The sequence below is a fragment of the Plasmodium brasilianum genome (genome assembly GCF_023973825.1).
Source record: "Plasmodium brasilianum strain Bolivian I chromosome Unknown PB_00_11, whole genome shotgun sequence".
NCBI lineage: Eukaryota > Apicomplexa > Aconoidasida > Haemosporida > Plasmodiidae > Plasmodium > Plasmodium brasilianum.
The window spans coordinates 20,538-34,323 of record NW_027122943.1 but is presented as its reverse complement, the minus strand read 5'-3'; the positions used below and the strand labels follow the sequence as shown (position 1 = coordinate 34,323).

The window sequence follows — 13,786 nt, the reverse complement described above, 5'->3', positions numbered from 1 at the left end:
CATTAATGATCACATAAAAATTTCAGTTGATGCAACAATTTGTAAATTAGAAATTTCAGATTACTTACTATATTTAATTTTCACAGGTAATTATGTATATCCATGGATATTACTATATACATTAATATTAATTGTTAATTAGATATAAGGTTTTTCACATTGTACTTGATATGAAAAATAAAATAATTAAATAAAAAATTGGTAATATTGAAATTATACCGGCATACAGAAATATTAACATTTTCATATAAAAATTATAAATTCAAAATTTTTTATAATATGTAGATACTCAACATTATTTTTCATTATCATTTATTTATAGTAATCATAAATTTATTAGGGAATGAAGTGCAAATCACGTCATTTATACTTCTAATACATAAAAAGAAACTATATATTTTGTTGCATTTTTCTAATAAGTGTTTTTAATTTTATTGTAATAATTTGGTAAACTATATATATATATATATATTTACATTACTAACTTCAATATATAATACATATAAAAATATATTATAACAATTATAAAATATCTTTTCACTACTAACATATTTATGTAATAACAACTTGCAATATTATTAACATAATTGATATATGAAAAACATTTACTTAATTCAACTATGAATTGAGCTTTTTATTAATTTATTTTTTATAAAAAAATAATTTAATTAATAAAATAAGCTCTTTAAATTATATATTAAAAATATAAGATTTAAATAAAAAAACCCTTCTACAAAATAAAAAACTTTTTTAACATTCAAATTAATTTTGTAACACGTTTTTTTACATAGATAAATAAAAGAACAGTTCAATTTTTTATATTTTTGAAGTTTATATGGTACTTTTAAAAAGGCATTAATTTTATACTTAATAATGTACACTAGTTAATACAATATAATAGAAACAAAAGTAATATTATAATATTAACCGTAATCCCTGAACTAAGAACATAATTTAAAAATAATATTATTTTATATCATATTTATAATATTATATGTAAATGCTTAAAAAAAAATTAAATTCATGTTAAAATGGATTTTAAAAATACATATGTCACAATTTATTCATCATAAAATTTATTTGTAGAATAAACATAAAATTTCCTTTTATGTTTAAGAAATATATATACATATATGTCGATACAATGAAACATTATTCAGTTCGTTTAATCATGCACTAAGTAAGAGAAATCTATTTTAATATAAGGTTAGTTAAATATTTTTCTAATTATAACAACAAATGATCAGTTTGCCTACAAAAAGAAAAATCCAAAAATATATATAAAAGCATTATTTATAGTTACAATATAAATAGGAACACGACATAAATATGATTATAGAAATTATGCTATACATATTCATTTCAAAAAACATATATACATTTTTCATTAAAGTGTATTTATATAAAAAAATTGTATATAAAAATTAATAATATATAGGTAAGAAGAAACGATAATTTATAACATACATTTAAAAATATTAAAACATTCAAATTCACGGAAAGTATAAGTATATATTTACAATCCTTTTGTATGTAGAAACAATCAATTTTATAATCGTATATTTATATAATTATAGCAATTATAAGTATGCTTTATAAAAATATATTACTATATATATTTCATATATTACTTCATATTGACAAATTCCTTTCAGAAAAATGCATACAACTTAATATACATTTTACTCATTCATTAACTTAATTCTTCTATATTTTTCATTATTTCTTAAGATTTTAGGTATTGTCATTATAAGTGTTAACCCTAACACTATAATAATTATAGCAAATAACATTAGATAAAAGTAATGTTTTTTAGCAACTATTAATTCTTCTTCAGATTCCAACATATCTTTCAAGGGCCCTAACCCATGTAATATTGGCATTCCTATTCCAAACAAGAAAAATAGAAAAAATATAACAACTGCAAATCCGTAACTTCTAAATTTTATTTTTTTTTAAAGATATATGAGAAATTCTTCTTTGTTTTTCTAGAGAATCATCATAATCTTTTTTCCTTAACCATTTTTTTTCAAAATGGAAATTTTTTCCATCAAACATTCCATTATTATAATCTATAACTTCTGTATAATAATGAGACTTATTTAATAATTTTCTATTAGATTTTTCGTTTTTTCGATTGCTCCCATTTTTCTTCTTAGACATATTTTTTTTTTCCGTATTCTGCATTGATTGATGTATTTTCTTTTAACCCCACAATTTGCGAATCATTATCATTTTTATATTTTCCTAGTATTCGATAATTAATTATAATTAATTTTGTATTATGTATACACTTATTATCTGAGAATGTATTAAAAGTTCTCTGTGAAAAAGAAATTTTTAATATAAATATATTTTATTTAAAAGGGAAAATAAAGTAAACCTAAAAAGTAGTGTTCATAAAACTAAAATAAAAAATATTCTAATAAATCGAATACACTTATATAATATCAGCATACCATGACAATGTTAAAATAACATATCCACATTAAGAGGATAAACAAAGCAATTTTAATATGTATGATTGATTTAATTTTTTGTTCCATTATGTAAATCTTTAATATTCTAATGTACAAAGGAAAAAATTAATAATGATATAATATATTTCTAATGATAAACAATGAAATATATATTTAAATTATTATTTTTATTATTTATTAATAAGCATTTAGTAAAATATATTAGCAATAATTAATTTTACCACAAATACAAAGTAAAATAAGATTAAAAATATGTTATATAATTTTCATTATAATATTATTAAAAAAAAACTCACTTCTATTAAAAGAAATAATTTTCTTTGATTCATAAATATTTAAAATATGCAATTTTTTTATTTAACACGGTGCACTAGTTAAATAATTCTTTTATTTTTTATATACAGAAAAAATTAGGACATAAAGATGTGATTTCTTATAATATGTAAATATTCAATTTATGTACTATATAGATTGTAGAAAATATATATGTAATACATTCCTCTCTTTATTAAGATAATAATTAATAATTTTAAGAATACTTTCCTTTAAATAATTATAATTTTATAAATAAGTGTTTTGGACAAAGGTAATATTATTAATATAATGTAAATTATTATAATAATATAATAATAATAACAAAAGATAAAAGAAACATATTATTCTATGTTAACTGTAATTCATTCTCTAGTTCCTATTTAAGAGAATGCAATTTGTTAGTGAGTATAATGCTTTTAGTAAGTCAAATTTATATGGTACTACATAATCTATTTAAGGATATGTATTCTAAAAGTAAATAAGGTATTCTTTTATATTTTTATATAATAATTTTTGAAAATTGCAATATTTAATGAAATTCTATTCTTAGGAATATTTCTAGATGAAAAGTATTTATATTCATTTTCTTAATTTTTTTATTTTTACTTAATTATTTTTATTCATAAAGAAAAAATATTAATATATTTAAAAAAAAAAAAAAAAACATATTTTCACAATATAATTTTTCCATATATCTACTCATATACGTGTTATTTACTTGATATAAAATGTGTTAACAAATTATATTAATATTTAATCATAACAATAAAAAAAAATATATATTTCTTTTTTAAAATTATCGATATTTTTAACTCTTCAAGGGGCTTATGTCGATGTATGTTTTTCTCATTTTCTTGTGGTTCTAAGCATATTTCTCAGATAAAAATGTATATAAATTCTTTATTTAATTGATTAAATAATACATTTTGAAGTTCATTTAGATTTTCAAATAAGGACGTATATTAATATTGCATTATAATTTTCATTTGAATCAACTAAAAAATTATTTTTACAAATGAATGTATCTTGCAAAAATCTTGCATGAGTAACATAATATATTACACTTGCCTAATTTGGCATATAAAAAAAAGTAGAATAAACGTTTAATACATATTATTAAAATTAACATATGAAAACAATGTTACATAGGTATACAATATTTATACGAAAATTATTTAGTTCATTCATATTCTGTTTAATAAATATTTATTAATTTAAAGAATTTATTAATTTTTAATATTATATATATATATATATACTTATACATCTATAAAATAATAGTATGTTTTTACTTAATATATATAGGCACGTGCAAAACATAGAATATATATATATATATATATATATATATATATATATAATTGTATTATTTCAGAAATATATATATTTTTTATTACAGTTCACTATAATTTAGATATTTATATCTATATGTAAATGCACTTAAAATTTTACTATTATGGAAAAAGAATAAAATATTTATGTATATTGTCCATTAATATGTAATTATGCTTAATTCAATAATTCAATATTTTAATAATATAAAAACTAAAATATGTATATATTATATATATTCATATAATTTCAATATAATATATATTTATTTGATCCTTACAATATTGAATCAACAGCGCAACTAACTGCAATTATAAAATGATAAATTAATTTAACTTAACATTTATCTGTAGAGACCTATAAATGAAGCGTTATCGAATTGTTATAAATATTCCATATTTAATAAAGATATCATTTAATTATATATTTATATCTAAACTTTTATAATATTCATAAATATCTTAATATGTGTTAAAAATAATTTTGCATTGAAATTGTTTTGTAATATATTCCTCATAAAACATTTACTATAGAATAATATATATTAAGTTGTTTTTTATATAATATGTATATATATATATAAATATATAAATATATAACATTCTAAAAAAGTACTTTCTCTTTGAGACATTAATCATAAAACAGGACATATTGCTTTTTAGTTTAAAAATAATTAAAAAAATTTCTAAATAAATAAACAAATAATCATTTTACGCTATAATAAGATAATAAAATAGAATGTAGTATTATTTGTAACACAGATATGAATTAATACAAAGAATGTGTAATAATATATTAATTGTTCTAATAAATATTTATTATAACACTCGAGCACATATATTTCAAAAAAATCTATACAAAACAAAAAAATATATATTAGTTCATAATATGCGATTAAACTGAAATGATAACTTAAACTAAATAATTAAAAACCTTAAAGAATGCAAATAAAAAAAAAAATTGTAAACGTATTTTTTTAAAGACGTTTATCAAAAAATGTCAAATATATGTAATCTCACACATAAATATTAAAAGATTATGGGCGATTTAATAGGCATATCACTATACATATTGTGAATATCAATTCGTGGTGATTACTGTTATTATGAAAGGAAACATGTTCCTCAATATACATTTTATCTTTTTCTGAACTTAATTTTTTCAAATTTTTTAACTTTTTTATGATAATAAACTAGCGCTAATATAAGTGTGACACCTAATATAATAAATGGTATGAAATATATTATGATGGAAAAAAAATTTGATACACAATAGTTCACATACCGCTGTTTCTCTTTTATATATACTATATTATCGAACAACCATTTAAAAGGAGAATTAGTCAAAGAATCATATAAAGATCGTATGACTGGAGAAATTTTTATAGTTACAGTACTCCCAAATTTTGATGAAACTGGAGACGAAAAATGTAATATTACCTCATACAATCCTCTTACAAGTCCAAAACCCCAAGATAAATCTAAAATGAGAGATACTAATAACACCGATAACAATAATAAAGGTAAAGAAAATCGCTTTCCGCATTTTTTTCTCATTATTTTTTTGTACAACTTATCACTAATAGTTCTGTTATTTTTAAGGAAATCTTCATAATCAAGTTCATTGAATATTTTTTTTTCCAAACGAGAATATTTTCTTGTTTCAAATATACATGATTTATTTTTCATATCTTGTTTGTTCTCTACATATTTACTTAATAAATTTCTATTTGTTTGTTTCATTTCCTTTTTAGGTTCATTCTCATAAATATAGATGTCCTTTTTTTCCTTCACAGTATTATTTGGCATCTCCTCTTTTAATTCTTTCATAGCTGAATAATTATCTCCTTTACAGTTTCCTAGTAATCGGCATGTTTTTCTACATAATTTATTATCATGATTACTGTATTTGTCCAAATATTTATTAAGAATACACTAAAAAAACAACGCAAATATATATTATTTAAGATATATATAATTTCTTGCTAAAAAAAAATGTAAATGAAAATAAAACGCAGAGAAATTGTATAATACAAATAATCTTAAATATTATTTTCATACCACATCATTGGTGAAATTCCATATACAAATTAAAAAGATAAAAGAAGCAACATTAATAAATAAGGGTAACTTAATATTTTTTTTCCATAATTTATATTTATAATATTGTAACGTACTAAGCAAAATATTAAATATAATATAATACAATTCTAAGGATAATGGAAGCTATACTTATCCTTATAAATTTTTTTTAATATTTTCTGTATAATAATAAAAATTTTATAAATCAAATGCTTCGTACAACAAATATAACGAAATATATCTTTTTTTTTATATAAGTTCTATATTAATTTTATTTTAAATAGTCGAATTATCATTAAAATGAAATAATGTACATTTATTTATAATTATTCAAATGACAAAAAGTAATTATTTAATATATTATATTACCTAAGTAATTCTTTTATTATCCTTTTAAAAATAAAATAAAAAAATATATAAGTTTTCTTAATCATTGTCTATATTGGGTTTATATGGATAATGGAATATATAGAATGTAGAGAATATAGATAATTTTTTGCTCTGTTTATTCAGATTATAAAAACATTTTTTAATGATGTTTTTCTGTTACTAATTAACATTATATTTTTTAAAAATAAGTTACTATAGTCAAATAATATTAATTATTATAATAGTATAATAAATGCTGTAAAAAATATTTTGTTAAATATTTTATGATATTTTAATTATAACACTTTTATACTTTAATAGTAAATAATATTTTTAAAAAATTGAATTTATGTTATATTACCATATATATACAACAATATATATTTTATATATGAATAAATTATAATTTTTTATTATTGTATAACAATTTTAGAAAATCACAAATTTAAGTTTAATTTATATCATTATATAAGAATAAGATATTTTAAAATTTACGGACTTTATTTATTATATAATTTCTACTTACATATGCATTTTCACGTATCAATATATTATAATATAATAAAAAATAAAAATATTGTAAATCGTGTATTAAAAATATTATTACCGTAATATACTTCATTAATTCATAATCTTAATTTTGACATTGACCTATATAGATATCACTTTTTTCATCAATGTACATTATCACAGTTATTTAGAATAAACCTATAAATAAAAGTGTATAAACAACTACGAAATTATTGTAATGAAATAATAAATATTGTTATTTCCTTATTTATTTAACACTAAACAAATACATAAAACTAGTAATACTCTGCATACTGTTACTACTAAGATTAAAATTACACATATACATGTTGACAACTTATTATCCGTAAAGTAAAAATATAAACCTGTATTTATGGTTTATATGCATAAAACAAAATTTTTTTTTTTTTAATTTATTTAAACTATTATTGTTATAAATATGAATGAATTAGTAACTGTCAATATAATCTATTTATATTTTTATGTATATTTAAAATAATATTAAATATTAATTAATATATTTATGGAAAACAATAAATTACAACTAAAATACATAAATAAATACCCATAAATAATTAAAAAAAACAGAAAAAAAAATATTTATTCTTGAAATATTGATGAAAATTAAAATTATATTTATATATCACATTTTTTGATATTTACAATTATGTCAAAGAAAAAATAAAAATATTTATATATGCTATGTATTAATATATGATTAAATATATTTTCTTATTTTAGTCCTATAATAATATAGAGAATGATAACAATATATAGTATATTTATTTATAAATATTCACTATAATACATATGTATTGATAATTATGTAAAATTTAATTAACACCACAATGTAGCATACTTGTACAGGGATATATACGTATAAATTTTCATATAATTGTAAAAATTCAGGATATATAATTTAGAAAATATTTTAATATATTCTATAAATAGAAAGGATATTATTTTATTATATATTTATAATTTCACATTTATATGATGAAAACAGAATTATATCTGATAAAAATATCTTTACAAATAAGGTTTCTTCTTTCACATTTCTCATAAATTTATTTTATAGAATAACAGTTTAAATTTAAAGAAAAAAAATATATGTATATATAAATATCACTATAATAAAATTCATTCACTACATTTTATAAAATTCTAAAAAAGATATATTTTTGGTTAATTTTAATATAATGACACATACTAATTAATATAAAAAACAAATAATAATTTTATTGTAATAAAAGGTTAAAAATAGAAAGAATCACTTTTTATTACTAATCTTTTTATCACAGTTCTATAAATATATATGAATTATAATATTCTATATTTGCCTTAAAAAACAAATATATATTTTCCATAGAAATATATTTAACTACATAAATATAAGCATTAGGTTATATATATTTAATTCAACTTATATAATAATTTAGTATACACATTTATAAACATAAGAACATTAAAATCCCCAAACAAAAGAAAAACATAATTTTTTTTTTGTTGTTAAATAAAAAACTATGTATGCAAACGTACATTCGTAACATTATGACAATTCCAGGTATGCTTATTAATAATATACCACTAAGAATCTTACATACATGACTTCATATTGAAGACTTCTTCATAGAATAATATATATTCTATATTATTCATTTTACTCAGTCATAAACTTAATTTTTTTATATTTTTCATTATTTATTAAGATCTTTGTAATTCCTACTACTATTATAATAGCTAATATAAAAAGAAGTATAGAAAATAATAATGGATAAGTATAGGATGGTACTGGGATACTTTCTTTTAACTCAAAAACGCTTTTTATTGATTCCATGATCATTTCGCGACAGTTTCCAAGTATCCTAATCCTTGTAATATGGTGTATCCTATTCCCAACACGAAAAAAAGAAAAAGTATAGCAACTCCAAATTCATAATTCCTAAATTTTATTTTTTTTAAATCTATATCACCAATTCTCCCGTTTTTCTCAAGAAAATAATCATAATCTTTTTTTTTTTATCCACTTTTTTTGAAAATGGAAATGTTTTCCATCAAACATTCCTTTATTATGATTTATTACTTCTGTATAATATTGCGCCTTATTCAGAGAACTTTTATTTGATATTTTGTGTTTCAGTGTGTCTTCTTCTTTATTAAATATATCTCTTTGAGAAAAACCTCTATTATTAGGTATATCATCTTTTAAACTTGCACTATTTGAATCCTTGGTCTGCTTATATTTTGCTAGTAATCTGTAATTCTTTATGTCTAATTTCTTACCAAGGTTATAGTTCACATCCAATATTTTGTTAAATGAAATCTAAAAATGATAAGAATATATTTTTTTAATTAAAAAAAAATATTTTTTTAAAAGTTCGCAATTAAAAAAAAAGAACAAAATATATAAAAAATACATATAAATTAAAATAATGTTTTAATGCTACATCATTTTCAAAATTTAGAATCCAAGTTGAAATTATAAAAAAAAAAATTTCATTAAATAAGAATAACTTCATTGGCTTTTCCATTATATATACTTTTATTATACTGATATAATTAGTAAAGAAAAAAATTTAAATTATATAACATATTTCTACTAATAAATGAATCTTTATTTATTCAAAAAATTTTTTTTTATTATTCCTTTGTAAGTACGTAATAAAATGTATATAGTTATTATTGTTTTTACAATATATAAAAAAAAACATAACTTTAAAAATATATTATATTATGTGTATCTTAATATTATTATAAAAAAAAATTAATTTTCATTTGAATAAAATAATTTGAATCCATTTATAAATATTCTAAATATATTATTTAATTATTTGATTAAGTGCAATTATTATGTAGTATTTTTTTAAATACGCTTCATAATAATCAAAGTAAGAATATGAGGTTTCCTATTATTTTGAGTTATTGAGTATATATAGAATATTGAACGTAGAGAATATAGATCATACATTATTCTATAAGTTAATACAAAAAGTACAAATCATAAAGATATTACTCCACTATTAATTCTAATTTAATAAATATTATACTTTGAAAAAGATAGTAACTTACAATAAAATGTAAGCTATTATAATAATATAACAATAAAAAATGAAAAAAAATAACATTTATGTAATAAAAATTATGATAAATACTTTAGTTTCTTCATAAGTGTATAAAGTCTTTTATAGCTCATATTGTATTTAAATAATATAATTTATATGCTACTATCTAATATATGAAAAAATATATATTTCAAAACAAAAGGAGGACTGTATTTTTATTTTTGTATAATCATTTTTAAAAATTATAATATTAATTTTATATAATTTATGTTATTAAACCTTAATGAAACGTTTTTCCTTTAATCATCGTATATATTTTTTAAATAAATAAATATAAAAGGGTAAATTTTTAAAAGAATAAGAAAACAAATTAAAAATAAAATTAATATAGAAATATTGCATATTAATTTAAGAACATATCAAATGAGAATAATTTACAATTAAATTGCAGGACATAATGAGTACATAACAAACAACGATGAATAACAATATAGTCTACTATAATATAAGATTTAGTAATTGTTCTATTTATAATTTTATAACGAATATATATATATATTTTTTTTTTTTAAATACTTAGTTCCATTAACACATTTTACAGATACATCATCATAAATCTACATATATATATAAATAAAGAATATTTTATTAAAAATACTTTTTCAGTATTAAACATACTATGCCAATAAAATTTCTTTAATTACGCATTGTAACCATATGAATTATAATTATAAGAATATTATATATATCATATATTATCGTAACCATCCGATATTTAGATTTATATTATTTTTTCCATCAAAAATTTCACAATACTATGCGAATAGTTAAAAATATGAAAAAAATAGGTAACCCTAAAATAATTTATTTAAGTTATCGAAAAAACAAATTAAAAAATACATAAATTAACATTATTATATATTTATTGCTTTTTCTCATATACTAACTTTGTTATAACAATTATGAATATTCTTATTTAGGTTATCGTAGTATTTTAAACAATATGAACATATAACACCCTTAATATTGGTTAATGCTTCCATTTATAATGCTCTTTAATCTACTTAAAATTTTTATAATATCCTAAATAAAAAATTGTAAAATAAATTATTAAAAATAAGTGCACTGTATAAAAAATTCTTCTGGATACTTACTTAAGTTTAATTCTCTTCAATGTTAGTAACACAAGTTATTCCAAAACATTTTTTAATATATTTTTTAAAAAAAGTTTTATATTTATCTAAATTATTTATATCTTATAAATTAAGAAGTCATACTCAAATACATTAATTTACATTGAAATATTTAAATTTTCCCTTATTGAGCATGTATACTTACATTGATTATCTTTATATATATATCAATAAATTTTATATACTTTTCAAGTTATATCATTTTTATATTTATTTAATAATATTTAATACGAACGAAAATAACATGATAAATAAAAAGCAATATTAAATTTCATTTCACAAAATATGATTTCCATAGATATACTAGTTACAAGTTCCAATATCCCCTCCAAATGGTATATTCATTTAAGAATCTAATTTTTATCGAATGTACTGTATTATTTATATGGTTTAATATATAATTTACTTAAAGAGATTATTATTTCTACATTTTTACTAATATAAAATTGTTGAAAATTTTCGCTTTTTTATATATCTAATACAAATTATTTGTTTCACTATCTCTAAAATCTTTCCAAATTTCATATACAATTGTAGCCGTCGCTCTTATGCTAAAAAATATAATTGACTATGTAATAGTCATTTAAATAAATATGTTATACTTAATGCAATAAATTTTGTACATAATTGGAAAACTTTAATAATAAATATCGACTTCGTAAATATCATATGTTGTAGCACATAAGAATACAGCTCTTAAACTATATTAATGAACTAGATGAAGGTAATGGATCTATAAGTTATACTATTCCAGTAAAATTATTATTTGTAAGTTTACTAGCAGAAGAAAAAACAGCATCTAAAAATATGGTGTATGAAATTACATTTTTATTTTCATTAATTACATTAGTATTCAGGTATTATTTTTCATGTTTCCCTTTTTCTAGCACTACAAATTAATTTATTCAAAAATATCAATGTTCTACACGATATGTCTAATATGTTACTACAAGAAATTCCTGTTAAAATGATGTTGTACATACAAAAATGCAATTAATACTAGATTACATGACTTGTACTTTGATTTGAGCTTTAATAAGAAAATATAAAAATATGTATGTGAAAGAAATACCCAAATGTAGATAAATTTTTCTGAAAACAATAGTTCATTTTCGGTTAACAGAAAGTAATACATAACATTTATTCTACAAAATTATAGTGTGCATGTTTTCAGTATATACATCTTGGTGCATATAAAATAAAAATCCCAAATAATTAAATAGAAATATATATTAAACAAAATTAAAAAAAAAATGATTACAACAATTTTTTTTTAATAATGGCACTACAAATGTAATAAAATATGAGTATTATTTTAATATAACTATAAACTTTTCTTATATTAAGGTCCATGTAAAAGATTTAACAACGTAAAAAAAAGAAAATATTTGAAATTAATGACAAATATTTTACTCAAATTTGTGGGTAATACAGACATAAAAATATAAACGAGAATTAGTTTTAACTGAATAACCAATATCCAGTAATTCTTTAACATTAAAATTCTTAGTATATATAATATTTCTTATATGAATAGAAATATAGCAAAAAGTACAAATTAATAATTTAATAAACGTAATATTCTTAGTAGATGTAGTAAATAAGAAAAAGTATAATTAAAATCAAATAATAATTCTCAATATTAACAACATGTCTTCTGATAATTTACTATTTTTACATAAATAATAATTTTTACAGTAAGATAATTAAATTACTAGATATGCTATATATTAGAGATCTCAAAATTTGAAAGATGCATACCAGAACAATAGAATTTTATGAAGAATAAATTATACATAAAAAAATCTTATTTATATCAATAAAATGATATGACACTAATTAAATTATTAAAATAATATCACATATTTTATATTACATTATTCTTTATAAATTTATCTTATTTCTTTTTCGTTAAAATACTTAATATAATAAGTTTCCTATATAATATGATAAGACTATATAGTTATATGCATAAATAAAAATATATTAGTAAAATTAAGTCTTAATTAACATAAAAATAAATTTTTTTATTTTATTTTTTAGGTGTATTATTATTTAAGACTGTTTACACTATAAAAATATCTTAAGAATTATTAACTCTACATTGAATAACATGAACTATAAATTTAAATAAAAAAGTATCATTTTATAATAATACATACTAAAACTTTTTCATTGTATTTTTGTATATATTAAATAAAAAAAAACTATAAATTATTATTTAAATATGTGCATTTGTCTATGTACATCTACTTTTACATATTTTTCCACTCATAAGCTATTATACTTTTTATGCATTTAGCATTTCTACTAGCTTATATTATGTTAATATTTTACATAAAGATATAAATGTTATTATATTAAATATTATCTTTTAAATAAAAATTCAAGTAGTATATTCATAATATTATGAAGAAAACTTC

The 13,786-nt window shown here is 18.1% G+C and overlaps 2 protein-coding genes and 1 pseudogene across 3 annotated transcripts; all 3 read right to left on the bottom strand.

The window, feature by feature from the left end:
• Positions 1–1,682: 1,682 nt before the first annotated feature.
• Positions 1,683–2,546, bottom strand: MKS88_000262 (annotated as a pseudogene). The gene is made up of 3 exons: positions 2,460–2,546; positions 2,021–2,181; positions 1,686–1,938 (listed from the first exon to the last, which is right to left on the bottom strand). Coding segments are annotated over exons 1-3 (501 nt in total).
• Positions 2,547–5,263: 2,717 nt separating this feature from the next.
• Positions 5,264–6,195, bottom strand: MKS88_000261 (uncharacterized protein; the record flags this gene model as incomplete). Its single annotated transcript, XM_067219369.1, has 2 exons — positions 5,264–6,029; positions 6,188–6,195. 2 exons carry the CDS (start codon positions 6,193–6,195, stop codon positions 5,264–5,266), a joined length of 774 nt encoding a protein of 257 aa, XP_067070299.1.
• A 2,915-nt stretch (positions 6,196–9,110) lies between these two features.
• MKS88_000260 (fam-m protein) lies at positions 9,111–9,639 on the bottom strand (the record flags this gene model as incomplete). The annotated part of the gene is made up of 2 exons (XM_067219368.1): positions 9,111–9,431; positions 9,556–9,639. The coding sequence occupies 2 exons, from the start codon at positions 9,637–9,639 to the stop codon at positions 9,111–9,113; spliced, it is 405 nt and encodes a 134-aa protein (XP_067070298.1).
• Between the last annotated feature and the right edge of the window lie 4,147 nt (positions 9,640–13,786).